The sequence below is a fragment of the Dendrobates tinctorius genome, unplaced genomic scaffold (genome assembly GCF_039654945.1).
Source record: "Dendrobates tinctorius isolate UK_male_01 unplaced genomic scaffold, ASM3965494v1 ptg000098l, whole genome shotgun sequence".
In the NCBI taxonomy this organism is placed as follows: domain Eukaryota; kingdom Metazoa; phylum Chordata; class Amphibia; order Anura; family Dendrobatidae; genus Dendrobates; species Dendrobates tinctorius.
The window spans coordinates 8,845,247-8,869,683 of record NW_027361766.1 but is presented as its reverse complement, the minus strand read 5'-3'; the positions used below and the strand labels follow the sequence as shown (position 1 = coordinate 8,869,683).

Below are 24,437 nucleotides of genomic sequence, written 5' to 3'. Positions count from 1 at the left end.
GGATTGTAACCCGCGGCAAAATCCACAGCATGTGCACAGCGGTTTTTTGTTTTGCATGGAATATAATGGTACTGTACAACGCAGTAGGAACTGCTGCGGATCCGCAGCAGAGTCCGCAGCGTGTGCACATACCCTTCTAGTGTTCCTTACCCTGATCCACAGCTGCACAGTAGAATGCCTACGACACATGGCCCTCACCTGACAGGTCTGCTGTATATAACATGAATACACTATCACTACGTACTCATCCTATTCCCAACTCAGAACTGAGCTGCATTCACAACTGTACAAAAATTTGGCGCACCTTTTCAGGGGCGTGCACCTTGGCCAGAAATCTTACTCCAATCAAGGGACTGGAGAAACGTTTCCTGCACAACATATGCTGGCACTTTGGATGAATTTGTCAGGCAGGTGTTGTCACGCCCCGTCCCTTCCACAGCTTCACCCACTTTTGCAGAGCTGACTGAAAGTGGTGTAAAATGCCAAGACGCAATTTTTCTCCACAACCTCAACATGTGCCAAAATGTTGCGACTTTTGGTGTAAAATCTTTGATTAGTTTGAGCCTTGGTGTTTCACATCCCACTCGGGACACCTTTATTAACAATGTCACCATGTTTCTAAGAAAAGGGGCTTCCAAAACTCCACCTATAAGGGCTCGATCACACGAAGGTATGTTCGGTCCGAGTGGCGTCTCTGAGAAAAAATGAGCGGCACGGAGACTAGCGTTATTCATTAGCGATGCCGTACGGAGCCGCAGTATGGCGTCTGATTATTGCGGATACATTGCAGTTCTGTAACATGGGAAACTGGGAAGGATTACTAGCCACTGTATATACAGATTGTGTACGGACAGCACACGGGTGACAAGAGGGAACAAAGTCCTACTGGGCCGAATGTGCGATGCAACCATTTCTTCCGGGTGACCCGCCCCACAGGGCCTCGTTAGTTCTCCACAGTCCATGTCTGGAGCGACCATACATCTGTGACAGCAGTGTGACCACGGCCCTACCGCACTGCCGGGTGACCCGCCCCACAGGGCCTCGTTAGTTCTCCACAGTCCATGTCTGGAGCGACCATACATCTGTGACAGCAGTGTGACCACGGCCCTACCGCACTGCCGGGTGACCCGCCCCACAGGGCCTCGTTAGTTCTCCACAGTCCATGTCTGGAGCGACCATACATCTGTGACAGCAGTGTGACCACGGCCCTACCGCACTGCCGGGTGACCCGCCCCACAGGGCCTCGTTAGTTCTCCACGGTCCATGTCTGGAGCGACCATACATCTGTGACAGCAGTGTGACCACGGCCCTACCGCACTGCCGGGTGACCCGCCCCACAGGGCCTCGTTAGTTCTCCACAGTCCATGTCTGGAGCGACCATACATCTGTGACAGCAGTGTGACCACGGCCCTACCGCACTGCCGGGTGACCCGCCCCACAGGGCCTCGTTAGTTCTCCACAGTCCATGTCTGGAGCGACCATACATCTGTGACAGCAGTGTGACCACGGCCCTACCGCACTGCCCTAGGCCCGGTACACATTCACAAATCTGACTACTGAAAATTGGGCCAAAATCCTGTCAGAATCAGCGGCGATGCCACCAGCCACGCCCGGGAAATACTGCACGCCCTATGCGGAATAGCGGAGGCTCCGCGGGCTAATACTTGCCATAGGGGCTAGTCCCCACATAGCCTCCTGTGTGCCCCTTATAACCAGACCCCGCCTGTGCTCGCAGCTTCTCCAGAAAACTGCACTTCTTGCTGCCTAGCCATACTGGCAGGCTGGGGTGCCAGGCTGCCCACTAGACAGGTGCACCCTATAAATAGCACGTTATTTTACGACCCCCGCTTGCCCTCCTACTCCCGCAGCAGAGCCATTGCGCCCCTGCTGAGTCTGCTCTACAGAGCACGTTTCCATGGCCACAGGAGCCTGGAAAACTCAGGCGGCTTCACCGCTAGTCACGTGATCTCCCACTAACTCCACTGTCCTATCAGTACACAGAGCGCTCGTCATCAGAAACGCGCATGCGTAGCTCACTCTTTTTGCCAGGCTTCAAGATGGCGGGCACCAGTCTTGTGGCAGGAGACGTGGTTGTGGATGCGTTACCGTATTTTGACCAAGGCTACGATGCTGCGGGCGTGCGGGAGGCGGTGAGTGTTCTGTCAGCTCAACGGAACACGTTCGGCTCTCCATACCCCTGTGTAGTGACCGCCACCTATACACGCTACTGGGGCAGATTTATGAAAACTATGTACAAGAAAAACTGACTCCGTTGTCCTTAGTAGCCAATCACAGTGCTGCTTTCATTTTACTAGAGCTGTTTACAAAGTGTTAGCTAAGTGCTGATTGGTTGCAAACAGTTTTTCTCTTGGCATCTATGAAGAATAAGGGCCAAAGCTTGTATGTCATGCAGCTGCTGCACCTCCTCTTTGGTAACTAGGGTCGATCAGCAGGACCCCACCTGTGGGAGTGCAGAGACCGTCTCTTATCTGACAGCATCTGTGGCTCTTGATCATTTGTCCTGGCACCACATCTTCATTGTGACAGTATGGATGCCGCCAGCTGGGAATTGCGTCTCTATCCACAGATTACTGATGTGGGATCATGTTGCACATACCCTAATGGTAACGTATAGGCCGTATCTTCAGGACATGATCTGCCAGTAGCTCCTCTAAGACATTGCATGTGCACGGTGACTGCTCACCAGCGTGTCTCATCACTATCATTTTGGTTGTCTGTGACCTTTATAGTTGGAATCAGAATCTAATGTCATTGACGGATTACTGGATCAGCGCTTTACATCAGGGGAGCCGCTGTCCACAGTGTGATCCGTTAGAGGGGTTCAGATTGGGTGGGTTTTCCTAATAGAAGGGCATTCCCTGTCTGAATAACAGAGGGCACCGCTCTGCTCATGGTGTGTGAGATAGCTGAGCTCTGCACGTGGCTGTCCTGTGACGTCCCATAGACAAGGGAGTAGTGGCATGTCAGTGCTGACCCTAGAGACCAGTGAGGTTCTCAGGACCTGGGAGAGCAGATTGAATGTGCTTTCACATTGTGTTCCATGGCCCCGTTGGGGCTTAGGTCTGAATCCCCTTCAAAATGAGATTTGGACATATGCGCCAACAAGGCTATAGACTATAATAGTGCCGACTAGCGCGAACGTGCTCTACTCTACCATGTCTGAGTGTCTTGTCTCCAGTAGGCTGTACACCCCCGAAAATGAAGCACGGCAGAGTACGTTCACTCTATCGGCACTATTATAGTCTATAGCCTTGTTGGTGCATATGTCCGAATCCTGATTATGTCCCAAAAACGTCCAAATACTGAACGTGGCCTCAGGCTGTGTGCCCACGTTGCTTTTTTAAGCGTTTCCACGGCGCTTTTAGATGCACGATTCTGCCGTGGAAACGCTTAAGAAAAGCATCCCATGTTATAATTGAATCCGCACATGTGCTAGTGGTGCGTTTTTTCCGCAGCGGAAACGCTTGGTGGAAAAAACGCAGCATGTTCATTAATTTTACGGAAACGCGTGCGTTTCCGCATACATACAGTTGTATTGCAAAAACGCATAGGAAAATGCATGCTAAAACGCTTAACAAAAGCGTCAAAAACGCTTACAAAAGCGTGTCATAAAATGCATGCGTTTTCCCGGGAAGAGGGTGTGCGTTTCTGCTCAGGAATATTCTGCATCAAAAAAGCAACGTGGGCACATAGCCTAAGGGTGTGTGCACACGCTGCGGAATCTGCTGCGGATTGATCCGCGCAGATTTTCAAAATACGCAGGTCAAAAGACCTGTGGTTTATCTGCAGATTATCCTGCGGTTTTACCATCTCCACAATGGAGGAGATGGTAAACCGCTGCGGAATCCGCAGAAAGAATTGACATGCAATTCTTTCTGCGGTTTCCCATAGGGAATAATGGTACTGTACTCCGCAGCAGAATCTGCTGCGTGTGCACACACCCTAATAGTAAGTATGCTTTTCTATAACCGGATATTATTTTCTCCATGTTTAGGCAGCTGCACTGGTGGAGGAGGAAACCAGACGATATCGCCCAACCAAAAATTACCTGAGCTATTTACCTACTCCAGACTACACGGCTTTTGAGGTATGGACCTAGATCAGTGCCAACAGCTCTGTAGCGTCCTGTACCTGTGTATGTTATAATGGACGGTATATGGAATTCACTAGTTACTACTGCTGAGGCAACTAGTGCTGGAGATCATATGAGAAGAAAACCAATTCTCTTTATCAACTAGATTACAGTGGGTGAAAAATGAAATTAGTTATGTCATTAGTGGCTAGTTTTACCTGGCACCTCGTGTGTGTGTGTGTGTATAGGAAAGGAAGTGGTGGATACCCCCATACACATTAGCTCAAAGAGGTTGTCTACTTTTTCATCAGTGACCTGGCATTATGATGGGTCATCAGTGTCTGATTTGTGGGGGTCCGACTCCCGGCTCCCCTGCCTATCAGCTGTTCTCCATGTCAGCGACGTCTGGCCGGGATTGCTCAATTGCAGAGCTACTTCTTCTTCTGATAGTCACCACAGCAGGGTACTACACATTCACCTGCTATTTAAATCAATAGGAGGCGGATGTGTAGTACAATGCCACCGCCACTATTAGAAGACGGAGCAGCTCTGCAATTGAGCAGTCCCAACCAGCGGCCGCCGACACGGAGAACAGCTGATTGGCAGGGGAGCCAATCTCCAGCACTAGTTGCCTCAGCAGTAGTAATTAGTGAAGTCCATATACCGTCCATTATAACGTACATTGCTGGTCAAACCTGGCGATGGTCTAATCCGTATGGGGCTCCGACTGACTGATGATTGGTAAAGATGTCAGTTGCGCTTTTCCGAACTCGAACTGCTGATAACATTGTTCTCCAGGAGGTAACCACTAGCCGATGTGTCTGTTGGCAACTTTCTCCTAGAGCACACAGTAGCGCTTGGCTGAGTGAGCACTACTGTATATGGCAGAGATGTCTGTCTGCCAAACGATCGGCCAAAGCATCATTCGCTAACAGCCATCTAACGTGTGTGGCCAACCTTACGGGTCTCCCATGAAGGACAACCTTTTCATTTCTTAAGAACCAAACTGCTGGGATAAGAAGCAGCCAATCATTTCCCCAATCGGCCAATGCAGGGTGAATGGAATACTCCACGATGATCGATTACTTATGTATTTCACAAATCTTTGGCAATTAAGACAAGACTGCATTCCTTGTTTCACATCCACAGGAAGAATAGCTCCAAAAATGCAGATTTTTTTTTTTTTTTGCGTCTAATGCAATTCTGTAGTGAAAATCCACGAAATTGACATGTTGTGGATGTAAAACATGCACCGCAGGCCAGTTTATATAGAGTGAAAAGAAGCACAGCCCACTTTTTTTTTTTTTTTAATTTTTATTTTTTTCACTCTGTATAAACTAACTTGCGGTGTATGTTTTACATCCACATGATGTCAATTTCTCTTGTGGGTATGCTGAGCTTTAGGCTGTGTGCACCCGCTGCGGATTTTGCTGCGGTTCCGCAGCGGTTTTGGCCGCTGCCGACCCGCAGCAGTTTTTGCTGCGGTGTACAGTACCATGATTCCCTATGGGAATCAAAAACCGCAATGCAGACGGTGCGGAGTTTTCCGCGCGGATTATCTGCGGTTTTCAATCCGCAGAAAGAATTGACATGTCAATTCTTTCTGCGGATTCCCCTGCGGTTTGCCATCTCCTCCATTGAGGAGATGAAAAACCGCAGGGCAAAACCGCAGAGCAATCCGCAGGTAAAACCGCAGGTATTTTGACCTGCGGATGAATCCGCAGCGTGTGCACACAGCCTTATGTGTCTGCAATTTATTCCAGCACAATTTACATTCCAAATACAAATGTTGCTTCCTCCCTTACGAGCCCTGTCGTGTGTCGAAACAGAATTTTTTGACTACATATGGTGTTGCCGCATTCAGAAAAAGGTGGTTAATAAACTGTGGGATTCACTTTTTCGTTTTTCCTCTCGCAAAAGTGAGAAATTTGGGGATAAAGCAACATTTTTGTGAAAAGAATGACCTTTTTCAATATGTCGATTTAATGTTATCAAATTCTTTGTAGTACGTGTGTGATCAAAATGCTCACTATACCCCTGGATAAAATCCTTGAGGGGTGTAGTTTCCAAAATAGGGTCACTTGTGGGGTTTTATGGTGTTTGAACAAATAAGGGGCCCTGCAAATGTGACATGGTGCACACAAACTCTTTCAGCCAAATTTTATTTCCAAAATTCAAATGCTGCTCTTTCTGCTGATCACATTTGGGGTATCAGCGGGCTCAGAGGAAACTGGGTAACACTTTTTACTGTCTACTTTCTCATGCCTTTCCTTGTAAAAGTAAAACAATTTGGGGCTAAAGCAACATTTTAGAGGAAAAGTGACAATCTATTTTCATTCCACTTTGCATTAATTCCTGTGTAGCACAAGAAGAGTTTTCTGACAACAGTTTTGAAGTATTTGAGGGGTACAATTATTTTTTATGGTATTATTTTGGTGAGTTTTCAATAAATGGGTCCCTCAAAGTCCAATTAAATCTGAATAGGTCCCTTAAAAACAGGTTTTGTAAATCTCTTGGAAAAAAAAAAGAATTCAAATTTAATTTTAACCCTTTTGAAATCCTAACAAAATAAAGTGACATTTGACAAATGATGTAAAGTAGATATATGGGATATGTTATTTATTAATATTTTTTTACCGCATGGCTAGCTGGTTTAAGGATATAAAAATTAAGTTTGAAAATTGCGAAATTTTTGGCAAAATACTGATATTTTCTGAAACGCAAAACTTATCAACCTAAATTTACCACAAACATAAAGTACAATGTAAGCACACTACCCAAGCCCATATACTACTTCCAAGGTGGGCAACACTTCAAACAACATGTAAACATGTCCCCCTGGAAGAAACTTTCGGCGAAACACGCGTCGGGGTCTGAAGTGTCAGCGTGCTACTTGGCGTTATTGTTGTCCAGCAGCCGGGATACAGGTAATATGTATGAGGTAAGGGACTTTGGTGTTTTCTTTGACAAATAGGGGTTGATGACTGCACGGTTAGGTGTATGGGAATTTAAGGTATTGGCCATTAATATACTTGGGGCTGTATAGCCACCGTGCTGATTTGTTTGCTGCTAACATGGACACCTTTTTTATATATTTAGCATATAAATTGTAACTTATATATTGATCACATACATATATTCCTGTATATCTTTGGATTGCTGTAGCTGACCTTCTGGTGTATTATTTGGTTTGAGGTACCCTAATTTTATATGTATTTGTTTTTTAACATTGGTGATAATAAAGCAGAATTTTTTTTAACAATTCCTTCAGTCATATGCACTTCTTGATCCTGAGGCAGCTGACAGCTGAGGGATCAGTATGTTTACATAAAGTACAATGTGTCATGAAAAAATTTTGTCAATCTGTGGGATCCGTTGAAGCGTTTGAGAGTTATTGCCACAAAAAGTGACAGTGGTCAGAGCTCTAAAATTTGCCTTGGTCATTAACCTCTTTCAGACATGTGCCGTAATAGTACGCACATGTCGGATTCCCCCTGTTTGGTACCCGCACCTTTCCCGGACACATGACAGCTGATCTATACAGCTGACATGTGCCGCAACAGCCGCGGGTGGAATAATGTACACCCATGTGTATGACAGCGGCATTTAACTCACACTTACAGGAAGCGCGTCACTAATCCCGCCCATTGGTGACCCCGTCACATGATCACAAGTCATGGATGGATCGGCATGACAACCAGAGATCTGCAGCAGACCACTGTGGTTGTCATTGCCAGATTGCTATGAGCACCGCCCCATGGTCGGTGCTCATAGCAAGTGAGCATTTTTGCTACACACAGGCGAACTGATAATCGCCTGGGTGTAGCAGCAGAGTCAATCAAAGTACTGCAGTTTCTAACCTCCCATGGAGACTATTGAAGCTTACAAAAAGTGTGTGTGTGTGTGTGTGTGTGTGTGTGTATATATATATATATATATATATATATTATATGTGTGTATATGTATAAATAGCCCCATTCAAAATAAAGCCATAAAAAAAAATCAAACACATTATTTGAAACTGCCCGATCTATCAATATAAAAACCCGAATTAACTCTATTGCTAAATGTTGTAATGAGAAAAAAATTCAAAACGCCAGAATTACTTTCTTTTGGTCGCCGCAACATTGCAATAAAATGCAGTAGCGGGCGATCAAAACATTGTATCTACACCAAAATTGTATAAAAAAAAGTCAGCTCGGTGCGCAATAAAAAAAAAAAAAAAAACACCCAGGTCCAGATCATGAAAAATGGAAACGCTATGGGTCTCGGAAAATAGTGCCATTTTTAACAAATATTGGATTTTTTTTCACCACTTAAATAAAAAAGACATGTTTGCTGTCTATGAACTCGTAATGACCTGGAGTATCATAATGGCAGGTCAGTTTTAGCATTTAGAGAGCATGGTGAAAAAATAAATTAACAAAAACTTTGGAATTGCACTTTTTTTTGCAGTTTCACCATCAATAATCAATAAAGGCATGTAAATAAAAAATGCAAATAACCTAATGTACTTAACAAGTGCAGAAATGCTGGCGAAAATCTGCAACATCAAATACTCGACGTGAGAAAATGAATTTTAACCCCTTAGTGATGGAGCCAGTTTTTAAAATTCTGACGAATATCACTTTATGTGGTGATAACTCTGGAGCGCTTCAGCAGACCCCATTGATTTTGAGACTGTTTTTTCGCGGCACATTATAATTTATGATAATGGTAAATTTAGGTTGATAGGCTTTGTGTTTATTTATAAAAAGTTTCAGAAACTTGACAAAAATGTAAAAAAATTTGCAATTTTTCAAGCTTTGAATGATTATCCGTTTAATCCAGATAGTCTGACCACACAAAAACAATAATAAATAACATTTCTCACATGTCTGCCTTACATCAGCATCATTTTTAAAATGCTAATTTATTTTGTTAGGCTTTTAGGAGGTTTAAAAATGTAGCAGTAATTTTTCATTTTTTTTCAAGGAAAGTTACAAAATTTATTTTTTGAGGGACCAATCCAGGTTTGAAGTGACTTTGGGGGTGCTATATATTGGAAAAACCCAAAAAGTGAGACCATTTTAAAAACCGCACCACCCGACATATTGAAAACTTCTGTCAGGTAGTTTATTAACCCTTGAGGTGATTTTCAGGAATTAATGCAAAGTGGTAAAGCAGGAATGAAAAAAATGTTTGTTTACCACCTAAATGTCGCTAACTTCTGAACTGACCGCTATAGCCGAGAGACTCTAAGGCCGCTATTTGGCCATGAACTGCTATGGCAAACATCAGGACCACACAATCATGATCTCGGTGTGTCAATTATATTAAAGCGGAAACCCCCACAATCTTTTAACCGTTTTTCCAATGTAGTCAATTTTGACAGCAGCAACTAAGGGGTTAAACAGATATGGACGGTGACAACACTGATCGTTTGTGATACAGCAAGTTGTCAGCTATAGTGAACAGCCGACAGCTGCTGGATTGTCACCGGTGTGGGGATTATTATTATTTATTATTATAGCCCCATTTATTCCATGGCGCTTTACATGTGAGGGGTATACATAATACATACAAGTACAGTAATCTTAAACAATACAAGTCATGACTGGTACAGGATGAGAGAGGACCCTGCCCGCGAGGGCTCACAATCTACAACGGGATGGGTGAGGATACAGTAGGCATGGGTAGAGCTGGTCGTGCAGCGGTTTGGTGGATCAGTGGTTACTGCAAGTTGTAGGTTTGTCGGAAGAGGTGGGTCTTCAGGTTCTTTTTGAAGGTTTCCATGGTAGGCGAGAGTCTGATATGTTGTGGTAGAGAGTTACAGAGTAGAGAGGATGCGCGGGAGAAATCTTGTATGCGATTGTGGGAAGAGGAGATAAGAGGGGAGTACAGAAGGAGATCTTGTGAGGATCGGAGGATTCGAGCAGGTAAGTACCGGGAGACGAGGACTCAGGTTGTGGATGGCTTTGTATGTCATGGTTAGGGTTTTGAACTGGAGTCTCTGGGTAATGGGGAGCCAGTGCAGGGATTGACAGAGGGGAGAGGCCGGGGAATATAATAATAATAATAATAATGATAAATTTTATTTTTATAGCGCCGACATATTCCGCAGCACTTTACATTTCAGAGGGGATTTGTACAGACAATAGACATTACAGCATAACAATAATCACATACAGTAGATTATAACAAATACCAAGAGGAATGAGGGCCCTGCTCGCAAGCTTACAGTCTATGAGGAAAGAGGTAGACACGAAAGGTGGGTGGTAACAGTTGCCCTGATTGTATGGACCAGCCATAATGTTAAGTGTGTGACAGTACAGACACAGAGGGCTAATGGATGCATACAGCATGTGGGAACATGATGCGGGAAATCTGGTTATGGTAAAACTTTTGGCTGTGCCACACAGGGATAGATTAGGTTAATGTGTTGAGGCGATAGGCCTGTCTGAATAAATGTGTTTTCTGGGCACTCTTAAAATTGTGGGGATTGGGGACTAATCGTATTGACCTGGGAAGTGCATTCCAAAGAATTGGCGCGGCACGTGTAAAGTCTTGGGAGACGGGAGTGGGAGGTTCTGACTATTGAGGATACTAACCTCAGGTCATCAGCAGAACGGAGGGCGCGGGTAGGGTGGTATACTGAAACAAGGGAGGAGATGTAGGGTGGTGCTGAGCCATGGAGGGCTTTGTGGGTGAGGGTAATAAGTTTATACTGAATTCTGGAGTGGATGGGTAGCCAGTGTAATGACTGGCACAAGGTTGAGGCATCGGTGTAACGATTGGTGAGGAATATGATCCTGGCTGCAGCATTCAAGACAGATTGGAGAGGGGAGAGTTTGGTAAGAGGGAGACCGATTAGAAGAGAGTTACAATAGTCGAGGCGAGAATGAATAAGAGAAACAGTAAGAGTTTTTGCAGAGTCAAAAGTAAGAAAAGGTCGAATTCTAGAAATGTTTTTGAGGTGCAGATGACAAGAGCGAGCCAGTGATCGAATGTGGGGGGCAAAGGAAAGCTCGGAATCAAGTATGACCCCAAGACAGCGGGCCTGTTGCTGGGGAGTAATAGTGGAGCCACCCACAGAAATAGCAATGTCGGGTATAGGTACATTAGTAGAGGGAGGAAACACCAGGAGTTCAGTTTTTGACAGGTTCAGTTTCAGATATAGTGAGGACATGATATTAGACACAGCGTTTAGACAATCGCCGGTGTTTTCTAGAAAGGCTAGCGTGATGTCAGGAGAAGAAGCGTATAATTGGGTGTCATCAGCATAGAGATGGTACTGGAACCAAAATCTACTGATTGTTTGACCAATAGGGGCAGTGTACAAGGAGAAGAGGAGGGGGCCTAGAACCGATCCTTGGGGGACCCCAACAGTAAGGGGGGAAGGTGAGAGGAGGAGGAACCGGCAAAAGATACAGTAAAGGAGCGGTCAGAGAGATAGGAGGAGAACCAGGAGAGAACGGTGTCCTTGAGGCCAATGGAACGGAGCATAGTGAGGAGGAGCTGATGATGCACAGTGTCGAATGCTGCCGAGAGATCCAAGAGAATTGGCATGGAGTAATGACCATTTGATTTAGCTAGCAGATCATTAGAGACTTTAGTGAGGGCAGTTTCAGTGGAGTGTAAAGAGCGGAAACCGGATTGGAGAGGGTCGAGAACAGAGTTTTCTGAGAGATAGCGGATAAGACGGGAGTGGACCAGGCGTTCCAGGAGTTTAGAGATGAAGGGAAGATTAGAGACAGGTCTATAGTTAGCGGCACAGTTTTGGTCGAGGGATGGTTTTTTAAGTAGTGGATGTATGATGGCATGCTTAAATGAGGAGGGAAAAATACCAGAAGAGAGAGAGAGGTTAAATATTTTAGTTAGGTGAGGGGTGACAGCAGGGGAAAGGGACTGGAGGAGATGTGACGGAAATGGGTGCAAGTAGTTGGGCGAGAAGATGCAAGGAGCCTGCTTACTTCTTCTGTGACTGGTTCAAAATCAGAGAGTGAGCTAGATGCAGTGGGGGAGGGAGGACAGTGCATGGTATGAGGTGATTGGGAGATAATTTCCTGTCGAATCTGGTCAATTTTTTCTTTGAAGTAATTGGCCAGATCGTCAGCTCTGAGCTCTGTGGTTGGGGCCTGTACTCTTGGATTGAGTAGAGAATGAAAAGTGTCAGAGACGTTTCGGGTTATTTGACAGTGAGGTGATGAGGGTGTTGAAATAGGTTTGTTTGGAGAGGTGAAGGGCAGTGTTGTATGTTCTAAGCATAAACTTAAAATGGATGAAATCTTCGTGTAGATTGGATTTTCTCCACAGACTTTCGGCGCACCTGGAGCACCGCTGCAGGAAACGTGTTTACACCGTGTGCCAGGGTTGTCGCCGTCTGCGTTGTGGTGTTCTATTTATAGGGGGTGCAAATTCATCCAGGGCACTTTGAAGTGTTTCATTGTAATGCTTCAATGCAGAATCAGGACATGAGAGGGAGGAGATAGGGGCCAATGAAGACTACAAGTTCTTCATAAGTTTCTGGGTGTTAATGGCCTGTATGTTTCTATAAGTCTGGACAGTGGAGGTGACCTGAGCAGCCTGGCAGTTCTTTATAGAAAATGAAAGAAGATTGTGGTCAGAGAGCGGGAGAGGGGAGTTTGCAAAATCATCCACTGCACAAAGCCGAGAGAAGACCAAGTCGAGGGAGTTTCCGTCTTCATGCGTTGGAGAATTTGTAAGCTGCGAAAGGCCAAATGAGGAGGTTAGAGATAAAAGGTGAGTAGCAGATGGTGAGAGGGGAAGAGCAATGGGGATGTTGAAATCTCCCATGATGAGGGTAGGGATGTCACAGGAGAGAAAATGTGGAAGCCAAGTGGCAAAATGATCCAGGAACTGATGGGAGGGGCCGGGAGGACGATACACCACCGCCACTCGCATGGAGAGGGGGGTGTAGAGTCTGACGGCATGGACCTCAAAAGAAGGGAAGACAAGTGAGGGTACTTGAGGGATAACCTGAAAGGTACATTTTGATAGGAGCAGACCAACGCCTCCACCTGCTCTGTTGTCTGATCTTGGGGTATGAGAGAAGTGTTGCCCCCCCGTATGAAAGAGCAGCAGCAGCGGTAGTGTCTGACTGCTGGATCCAGGTTTCAGTAAGGCCTCTTTCACACATCAGTTTTTTGCCGTCAGGCGCGATCCGGCTTTTTTTTGTAAAACCGGATCCGGCAAAATGCAATGCCGGATCCAGTTTTTCCCCATTGACTTGCATTAGCGCCGGATGGCATTGCGTTTCATCCGTTTTTTGCCGGATCCGGCTACTTGTCTCATTCCGGCGTCTGGAAAAAACGGCTACTGTAACGTTTTTTGTCTCCGGCGAAAAAGCCGGAAGCTCCGGATCCGGCGCTTCCAGCTTTTTGCTACAATGAAAGTCTATGGGCGCCGGAATGCGCCGGATCCAGAAAAAGACGGATCCAGCCACCGGATCCGTTTTTTTAAGTCTGCGCATGCTCAGATCCAATTGGCCAGCCCCCAGAAACAAATATAACCTGCTAGACGGATCCAGCAAAAAAACGGATCCGTTTCTACAGTTCTCCAAAATTTATGCCGGATCCGTTTTTTCTAAAAATAGCCGGATCCTGCCTGACGGCAAAAAACTGATGTGTGAAAGTAGCCTTAGTGCCAGGAGGTTAAGAGAATTAGAAAGGAAGAAGTCATGGATGAAGGAGAGTTTGTTACACACTGAGCGAGAATTCCAAAGTGCACAATTAAGAGAGACAGATGGCAGGCAGGGAATATTAATCAGATTAGAGGGGTTTCTAAGTGTAGCAGTTGGGGGGTTTGACTTTCTATAACATGGGGGACCAGGGTTGGGAGCAATGTCTCCTGCGACTAGGAGAAGGAGGATAGAAAGAGTGAGCAGATGGTTAAGTGATTTGTGAGAGCGTCTCTGATGTTGAATGGTGGGACTGACTGGATCTGTGCAATTTAACAACGTGAAAAGAGCGTGAGTGCTATACATAGGAGAGGAAATAAGCGAGGGGCCAATATGGATGGAGTGTAGAGAGTTAATGCCAGGGCAGTGGATGTGTGTGAATGCAGCGGCCAGGATTAAAATTACACAAATGCATATGGTACAGTGGGGAAAAAAAAGTATTTAGTCAGTCAGCAATAGTGCAAGTTCCACCACTTAAAAAGATGAGAGGCGTCTGTAATTTACATCATAGGTAGACCTCAACTATGGGAGACAAACTGAGAAAAAAAAATCCAGAAAATCACATTGTCTGTTTTTTTTTTTTTTTTTCATTTTATTTGCATATTATGGTGGAAAATAAGTATTTGGTCAGAAACAAGCAATCAAGATTTCTGGCTCTCACAGACCTGTAACTTCTTCTTTAAGAGTCTCCTCTTTCCTCCACTCATTACCTGTAGTAATGGCACCTGTTTAAACTTGTTATCAGTATAAAAAGACACCTGTGCACACCCTCAAACAGTCTGACTCCAAACTCCACTATGGTGAAGACCAAAGAGCTGTCAAAGGACACCAGAAACAAAATTGTAGCCCTGCACCAGGCTGGGAAGACTGAATCTGCAATAGCCAACCAGCTTGGAGTGAAGAAATCAACTGTGGGAGCAATAATTAGAAAATGGAAGACATACAAGACCACTGATAATCTCCCTCGATCTGGTGCTCCACGCAAAATCCCATCCCGTGGGGTCAGAATGATCACAAGAACGGTGAGCAAAAATCCCAGAACCACGTGGGGGGACCTAGTGAATGAACTGCAGAGAGCTGGGACCAATGTAACAAGGCCTACCATAAGTAACACACTACGCCACCATGGACTCAGATCCTGCAGTGCCAGACGTGTCCCACTGCTTAAGCCTGTACATGTCCGGGCCCGTCTGAAGTTTGCTAGAGAGCATTTGGATGATCCAGAGGAGTTTTGGGAGAATGTCCTATGGTCTGATGAAACCAAACTGGAACTGTTTGGTAGAAACACAACTTGTCGTGTTTGGAGGAAAAAGAATACTGAGTTGCATCCATCAAACACCATACCTACTGTAAAGCATGGTGGTGGAAACATCATGCTTTGGGGCTGTTTCTCTGCAAAGGGGCCAGGACGACTGATCCGGGTACATGAAAGAATGAATGGGGCCATGTATCGTGAGATTTTGAGTGCAAACCTCCTTCCATCAGCAAGGGCATTGAAGATGAAACGTGGCTGGGTCTTTCAACATGACAATGATCCAAAGCACACCGCCAGGGCAATGAAGGAGTGGCTTCGTAAGAAGCATTTCAAGGTCCTGGAGTGGCCTAGCCAGTCTCCAGATCTCAACCCTATAGAAAACCTTTGGAGGGAGTTGAAAGTCCGTGTTGCCAAGCGAAAAGCCAAAAACATCACTGCTCTAGAGGAGATCTGCATGGAGGAATGGGCCAACATACCAACAACAGTGTGTGGCAACCTTGTGAAGACTTACAGAAAACGTTTGACCTCTGTCATTGCCAACAAAGGATATATCACAAAGTATTGAGATGAAATTTTGTTTCTGACCAAATACTTATTTTCCACCATAATATGCAAATAAAATGAAAAAAAAAAACAGACAATGTGATTTTCTGGATTTTTTTTTTCTCAGTTTGTCTCCCATAGTTGAGGTCTAGCTATGATGTAAATTACAGACGCCTCTCATCTTTTTAAGTGGTGGAACTTGCACTATTGCTGACTGACTAAATACTTTTTTTCCCCACTGTATATATTTGTTGTACTCCAAATGTACAGGGAGTAGATGTATATGTGTCTTGCCTATCTCCTGCCCTGTCTAACTGCCATGTTATAACTGCCAATAGTACTTTGATACATGTACTTCGATTACATGTGCATAAATGCCCCCTGCATAAATGCTCCCCCTAGCTAGGTCTGAATATATAGGAGGTTAAGGCTAAGTTTTTTTTTTGTTTGTTTTTTTTTCTTTTTTGTTGGCTCTCTCTTCTCGTTAATCAATCACACTAAATTGAGACACCAGGACCCAATAAAATGTTGTGGTCAAATAAACACATGTCCAGCACTACATGGATCATAAAGCACTTTGAAAAGTTTCTTGACCTCACAACATAAGGGGACAAGCAGAGTAAGTTGAAAAAACTATATACCAGATATAAGCTTGCAGAGTTGAAAACACAGAGATTAGCATTCAGGATTAACTGCTTGCTGACATTGAATGGAGACACATGAGTGGATTCAGAGCAGAGATTGGAAAAGCTGGTTACCTGTATGAAGAGAATAGATAGCGGGGGGACAGGTGGATTAGTCGGGCAGCAGAGTTAAGTATAGATTGGAGGGTTGCGAGAGTGTTAGAGGGGAGGCCACAGAGCAGGAGGTTGCAGTAGTCAAGGTGGGAGATGATGAAGGTATGGACTAGGGTTTTTGCAGATTTTTGGTTGAGGAATGTATGGATCCGTGAAATATTTTTGAGTTGACGTCGGCAGGAAGCGGAAAGGGCTTGGATATGTGGTTTGAAGGAGAGATCAGTGTCAAGGATAACCCCGAGGCAGCGAGCTTGTGGGACTGGAGAGAGTGGGCAGCCGTTTACTTTAATGGATAGGTCTGTTGGGGGGGTCACGTGAGATGGGCGAAAGATGATTAATTCTGTTTTGTCCATATTAAGTTTTAGAAATCTAGCGGAGAAGAAGGATGAAATAGCAGACAGACATTGAGGGATTCTGTTTAGTAGGGAGGTGATATCTGGTCCAGAGATGTAGATCTGTGTGTCATCAGCATAGAGATGATACTGAAAGCCATGAGATTCTATGAGCTGTCCGAGGCTGAAGGTGTAAACGGAGAAGAGCAGGGGTCCTAGGACTGAACCTTGTGGGACTCCGACAGATAGGGGGCGCGGTGAGGAGGTGGTGTGCGAATGGGAGAAGCTGAATGTCCGGTCTGCTAGGTATGACGCAATCCAAGATAGGGCCAAGTCTGTGATACCAAGAGATGAGAGGGTCTGTAGTAATAGGGAATGGTCCAGGGATGATATTCTCTTATATATCAGGTCAGTAAAAAGACGTATTGGCTGTCATTAAGGGTTTAAGTTTTGGCGGCTAGTTGGCTGGGAGAGGTTTCCTTTCTATCAGTTGTTGAATTCCACAGTAAAGTGATACAGCTGTGTTTGTAGGTAAATCCCAGCAAGTTTTCATATCTGGTGTACATCATGGTATATTTTATCTTTTGCAATCCTAGACAGAAATAATGAGGAATGAGTTTGAGAGACTATCTGCTCGCCAGCCACTGGAACTTCTCAGCATGAAGAGGTGAGTCTTGGCTGTTTTCTATCTGGCTCTGCATCTTTCAGGAAAATAGGGAAAACAGCAATTCTGTATCTTGTGGGACAGTACAATTATGGTGATGCCAATTATGTATAATTGTACTAGTTTTTACTAGTTTTACACTATAATGGCGCATTGATAAAAATAAAAAGTTAAAATTGTTGCTACATATGTATGCATATTGCACTTGTACTATACATTGTAATAAAAAAAAAAAAAAATTTTCATCCATAATGGCAGAATTGTTTTTCTCTACTCAGTTCGATAGGATCTTAAAGGGAACCTGTCACCTATTTGACTGATGTGAGATAACACCACAACCTTTCAGGGCTTATATACAGCATTCTATAATGCTGTATATCTGCCCCCAACCCGACCTGAAAGAGAAGAAAAATAACTTTTATTGTACTCACCTGCGGGGTGGTCCCGTGGGTGTCGCTGGTCTTGGTCCTGTGCCTCCCTTCTTCTTGCGATACCATTTTGCTTCTTGTGGATGACGCATCCTTAAGTCATCCACCCAGTCTGTCAGACATCGCGCTCCTGCACATTCGTATTTTTCTGCCATATCCAGGGCAGAGTAAAGTACTGCAGTGTGCAGGCAACAGGAAAGGTCAAAGAGCCCCGGCGCCTGCGCATTGCAGTACTTTACTCTGCCCTAGTCAGGGCTGAGAAGTATGCCTGCGCAGGAGCCCATTGTCAGGGACACTGTGTGGATTATGTAGGTACGCGTCATCCACAAGGAGCAAGAAGGAGGACGGCATCTCAAGAAGGGAGGCGCCAGACAAGGACAGCCGCACTCTCAGGTGATTGCATACGGTGATAAATTTATTGAGTATCTTATATTCACCACACTGTTGAATAACAAATTAAATGATACGTAAAGCAGTATGCCGTAACGTTTCTACCCAATCCTGGGTCTTTATCAAATACTGCTGCAAGAAAAATATACAAGACTTAATGTGTTGTACGTATAATACAAAGAAAGTAATTTAAAATGGCGTAAAATAAAATCTACAACAACAAAATTGGAGTATAGTCCTATATATCACTTAAGCAAGTAGAGGATGAGAAAGGGCAGTAGATGATGTCATGTAGATGCTCATCAAAACTGAATAAATGTTCCTATGAGCTTGCAATTTTCCGGGTACGTCCTGTCTGAAGTTTTTATAGTACTAAATGTTATAGACAAGTCCCATTGACTATATGGTTCTACGTCCAAATATATAAAACATAGAGGTAAGTGGTATAGGAAAGGAATGGAGAGGGAGAAAGAGAAAGAATGTTCATTCCTGGGAAATATATCCCATTGGTACTGACATGAGGATTCATAATGGAGATTAGTGTAAGGGAGAAGCCCCCTACGGTGATGTGTAACCTATAAAGATTATATAGGTGACATGAGGTACCAAGGTTTGCTACATGTGCAAATAGAAGATACTGACCGTGTGGTTCGTTGCCGTGGGGTTCCGGTGTGGATTCGCGCTAACTGTGTGGGGGATTTTCATTGGTGTCAGCGACGGTTAGAGTTACGGCATACCGCTTTACGTATCATTATTATTTATTAGTGCTTTACACGCATTATCATTGCTGTCCCTGATGGGGCTCATAATCTAAATTCCCTATCAGTGTGTGTTTGGAGTGTGGGAGGAAAGCGGAGAACCCGGAGGAAACCCACGCAAACACGGGGAGAACATAAAGACTTCTTGCAGATGTTGTCCTTGGTGGGACTTGAAACCAAGACACACAAGTTGCCAAACAACAATGCTAACCACTGTGCTTGCCTAATCATTTAATTTGTTTTTCAGCGGTGTGGTGAATATAAGATACTTAATAAATTTACCACTGTTTGCAATCACATGCGTGCGGCTGTTTCCATTTTAATTGAAGCCTTGGCGTTATCCAGTCCAGCCGACGTCCCTCACCTTGGTGTGTATGCACCTTTTCTGTAATCTATGAGGACCAAGAAGAATGACACCACTCGGACTGGACCACCCCGCTGGTGAGTATAATAAAAGGTCTCTTTTTTTGGTCTTGCAGGTCGGTGACCTGGTGACAGGTTCGCTTTCATTTTATTACATAGGTTGATATGACTGTGACAGTACCATATGTTTTGGCACTTTTGCAAATACATCCACTGTATGGAAACATCATATAAATATTATATGTTTTTTTAATTTCTTGAAAAGGTTTCATAATGCAACTCATCGCTCTGTTAATTTTCACCTTAATTATTTATTGTCCCTTCATGTAGCAGTAACCTAGCATTGCTTATACATATCCAATTCCTTCTGAGACTGTTTTGTGATGCATTGTACTTTGTATGTGGTTTATTTAGGTTGCTAATATCGGATTTTTGTAAAAACTTTTTTGAAAAACTCGCAATTTCCAAACTGTAAATTTTTACATGCGTTTATTTTTCTCCCCTGTAAACAAGATTTGTTGTTATTTTTCCGTTGACATATCCTTATGAGGACTTGCTTTTTGCAGGACTAATTACACTTTTGAATGACACCATCCATTTTATCAAGTGATGTACTGAAAAGTGAGAACAAAATTCCCAGTGCGGCAAAACAATTAAAAAAAAAAAAAATGCAACTTTTGAAATTTTTTGTTTAGAGTTCATTATGTCATAAAAATGACCTGGCAATATGATTTTCCAGGTCAGTATTATGTTGATACCAAACATGCATACTATTTTTAAGTGATGGAAAAAAAAATGCACAATTTTGTGTTGCCATTTTCTTGTTTTTTGGGCCCTGATCCCATGTTTTTATTGATACTATTTTAGGGTTCTAAGAATGTTCTGATCATCACTTAATTCATTTTCAGCTGCCAAAAAGGCAGTTCGTGTGTTGTGATTTGTGAAGCTTTCAACTATTAGATTAATTTTTAGATTTTGAAAGATTATACTTTTATGGACGTGGAGTTATTGCAAATTTTTTTTCTTTTTTTTTTTTTTTTCTTACCATATTTTATTTGTTTAGTCGTCTTGGGGGACTTGAACCTGCAATTGATCACCTGTGCTCTATACAGTAATGCCAAAGTATTGCTACATATAGGAAAAAACATTCTCCTATGAAAGACAGCCTATGGATGACGTTCATTAACCCCTTGCTGACATCTGACTTACTATCCCGTCCATGGGCCCCTATGCCCATGGACGGGATAGTACGTCATAGCGATCAGCGGCGCTCACTTGGTGAGCACCGCTGATCGCGGCCGGGTGTCAGCTGATTATCACAGCTGACACCTGACACCTTATCCCCTGGCACACTGTGATCAAACACGATCGTAGTGTACCGGGGGTTTAGGGAAGCATCGGCAGGGAGGTCCAAAATGGCGGCGGGGGCCTGCAGGGACCCGACTTCCTCATGCCTGCAAAGCGCAGGCACGAGGAAGCCTCCAGCACGGCCTGTGACAGATCGCTGATCTGTCACAGCGATCTGTGATGTGACAGATCAGCGATGTCCCCCCTGGGACATTGTAGTAAAGTTTAAAAAAAAAAAAGGGGTAAAAATAATTTATAAAAAATCGCTAAATAAAAAAAAAAAACTATTCCCCAATTCATTTTTTGGAAATAAAAAAAAAACAATAAAAGTACACATATTTAGTATCGCCGCGTCCGTAACGACCCGCCCTATAAAACTGTCCCATTAGTTAAACCCTTTAGCGAACCCCTTAAAAAATAAAAACAAAGCAAAAAATAATGCTTTATCATACCGCTGAACACAAAGTGCAATTAAGCGCGATCAAAAAGACGGCTATAAATATCCATGGTACCGCTGAAAACGTCATCGTGTCCCGCAAAAAACGAGCCACCATACAGCGTCATCACTGAAAAAATGAAAGTTATAGCTCACAGAATAAAGCGATGCAAAAATAATTGTTTTTATTGCATAAAAGCGCCAAAAAATAAATGAGGTATCGCTGTAATCGTACTGACCCGAAGAATAAAACCGCCTTATCAATTTTACCGCACGCGGAACGGTGTAAATGCACCCCCCAAAAGAAATTCTTGAAATTCTGAGTCCCAAAAATCGGAATAAAAAGCGATCAAAAAAGGTCGCGTGCCCAAAAATGATACCAATAAAAATGTCAACTCGTCCCGCAAAAAATAAGACCTCACATGACTCGGTGGGTCAAAATATGGAAAAATTATAGCTCTCAAAATGTGGTGATGCAAAAACAATTTTTACAATAAAAAGCGTCTTTTAGCGTATGACAGCTGCCAAACATAAAAACCGCCATAAATAGTAAATCAACCCCCCCCTTAGTTAGGGAAAAATAATAAAATTAAAAAAATGTATTTATCTCCATTTTCCCGTTAGGGGTGTGTTGGGGTTAGGGTTGGAGTTAGAATTGGGGGTTTCCACTGTTTGGGCACATCAGGTTCTCGACAAACGCAACATGGCGTCTGATCTAAATTCCAGCCAATTCTGCGTTGAAAAAGTCAAATGGTGCTCCTTCCCTTCCAAGCTCTGCTATGCGCCCAAACAGTGTTTTACCCCCACATATGGGGTATCGGCCTATTCAGGACAAATTGTAAAACAACTTTTGGGGTCCAATTTCTCCTGTTACCCTTAGGAAAATAAAAAAAAAAATTGGACCTGAAGTAATTTCATTGTGAAAAAAAGTTAAATGTTGTGTGTGGTTTTTTTTTTTTTTTTTTAGCATTCAAAATATTCCTGTGAAGCACCTGAAGGGTTAATAAACTTCTTGATTGTGGTTTTGAGCACCTTGAGGGGTGCAGTTTTTAGAATGGTGTCACTTTTGGATATTTTCTATCATATAGACACCTCAAAGTGACTTCAAATGGGATGTGGTCGGTAAAAATGGTGTTGTAAAAATGAGAAATCGCTGGTCAACTTTTAACCCTTATAACTTCCTAACAAAAAAAAAATTTTGGTTCCAAAATTGTGCTGATGTAAAGTAAACATGTGAAATGTTAGTTAAGATTTTTGTGCCATATCTCTGTGATTTAAGGGCATAAAAACTTATAGTTGGAAAATTGCGAAATTTTCAAAATTTTCGCCAAATTTCCGTTTTCACAAATAAAGGCAAGTTATTTGAATGAAAATTTTACCACTAACATGAAGTACAATATGTCACGAGAAAACAGTGTCAGAATCACCGGGATCCATGGAAGCGTTTCAGAGTTATTACCTCATAAAGGGACAGTGGTCAGAATTGTAAAAATTGGCCCGGTCATGAACGTGCAAACCACCCTTGGGGGTAAAGGGGTTAAAGTCATTACAGGCATTGGGGTCTTAAGCAGACCACTAGCTGTCACGTGCTATAAATGCTGCTGTCACAGATTGAACGGGTTAACTGCCGTGGGCAGAGCTCCTCTCCATATGCGGTTGTTAGAGGCAGATGTTGGCTGAATAACAGAACTTCTGAGCCCACATCAAAGGTAGGGAGCCAGCATATGATATAACCGTGCACCATATGTCAGTAAGGGATTGAACCAGATGGCCATACTACTCAAAATTGTTAATGAACAACATTTCCCATATATTTAGTCAGTGTTAGGGATTTTAAAGGGTTAAAATGTAGCTGTCATTCTAATTTTGCAAATTTCCTTGGGAGATATATATACATATACACAGTGCCTACAAGTAGTATTCAACCCCCTGCAGGTTTACACATTCGGAATTAACTTGGCATTGTGACATTTGGACTGTAGATCAGCCTGGAAGTGTGAAATGCACTGCAGCAAAAAAGAATGTTATTTCTTTGTTTAATTTTTTTTTAAATTGTGAAAAGTTTATTCAGAAGGTCATTTATTATTCATCCCCTCAAACCACCAGAATTCTGTTTGGTTCCCCTAAAGTATTAAGAAGCATTTTTCCATGGTACATGGCGGCACCACGAGAGAGGGGATCCGCCCTACAAGGACAGGAAACCTTCAAGATAAAAGGGGGCGGTTCCCTTCTCCGCATCAGTTGGTTTCCTGTCCTCGACGGGGAACCCTCAAGATGAAAGCCTCTTTGAAGATTCCGAAGAAGAGGATGCCTGAGCCTGGGTCCGGTGATTAATGGCAGGCATGGGTTTGCTACACCCGACGCCGGGTACCGGTAGTCGCCTCGGGGGCCATATATGCCTATGTCCCCCCTGAGCGAAGGCATGGCCACAGCCGGTAGGGCAGATGCCCAGGCGAAGCGGGGTACCTTGGCGGTGGACCCTCCAAGATGACAGCACACAAAGAAGGTCCAGGAAGGCCACTTGCAGTGTTCCCTCCCTGTTGACATACAGTGGCCATGCAGCCCAGGAGACACATCGGTGCCCGGGCAGAGAAAAATGCTCCTTGGAGGCCACAGATAGTGTACCCTCCCTGTTGAAGACCAGACACCGGACCCCGCAGCAAAAAAGGGTATACCTGCAGTCAGATCAGGAAGGGGCCACCGCGCAGGTAAGGGGTGTCTGGGGGTCCCGAAGAGAGGTGGTCGGCTAGCAGGGCCCAGGCGCTCACCCGGCCCGGGTTCGTATGACCGCACCGGGAGGGGCGCGCGTTGGGAGCGCGCATGATGGCCGATGAACCAGAAGTGGTTGCATGCGACCCGGAAGTAGCGGGGTGCACAGCACCGCGGGGCCTGGGAGAGTCAGAAGGTGTGCACGGTCCCGGGGGGGGCCACGCATAGCATGAGGCACGCGCGCGCACGTCCACACAGCAAGCAGGCGAGACCAGGTGGTCAAAAAAAAAAAAAAGAGGGGCTATTTAAGATCGCCAGAGAAGGCGAGCAGGCGTCACAGCACCAATTTTAAGTTGGAGGTGACTGCTTGCAGCCATAAGCATAATGGAGAGCCCTTCGCCAGAGCATGTGCAACCGCGCCAGGAAGCAAGGGAGAGGCGGTCGGGCTCAAAGGAGAAAGCAAAGACACGCCGCAGCATCAGTGTGAGCCACTCGGGCAGCGCACGGGCGGATCATCACCGCAGGAAAGAGGGGTCCATAGTCTCGTTGGGAGACAGTGAAAGGACCAGCCAACCTCCAGATCCGGTACCCGTTCTATGAAGCGTCCGAGTGGTGAGTGAACTTCGAGAAAGTCCAGTAATCT

At 44.3% G+C, this 24,437-nt stretch overlaps 1 protein-coding gene across 1 annotated transcript in view; it reads left to right on the top strand.

The window, feature by feature from the left end:
• Positions 1 to 1,994: 1,994 nt before the first annotated feature.
• The window catches only part of BCAS2 (BCAS2 pre-mRNA processing factor), a 38,051-nt gene continuing 15,608 nt past the window's right edge, over positions 1,995 to 24,437 (top strand). Inside the window, exons 1-3 of the mRNA XM_073587083.1 lie at positions 1,995 to 2,150; positions 4,016 to 4,108; positions 17,296 to 17,366. Coding sequence (XP_073443184.1) covers positions 2,025 to 2,150; positions 4,016 to 4,108; positions 17,296 to 17,366 — 290 coding nt within the window. The 5' untranslated portion in view covers positions 1,995 to 2,024. The remainder of the gene's footprint in view (positions 2,151 to 4,015; positions 4,109 to 17,295; positions 17,367 to 24,437) is intronic.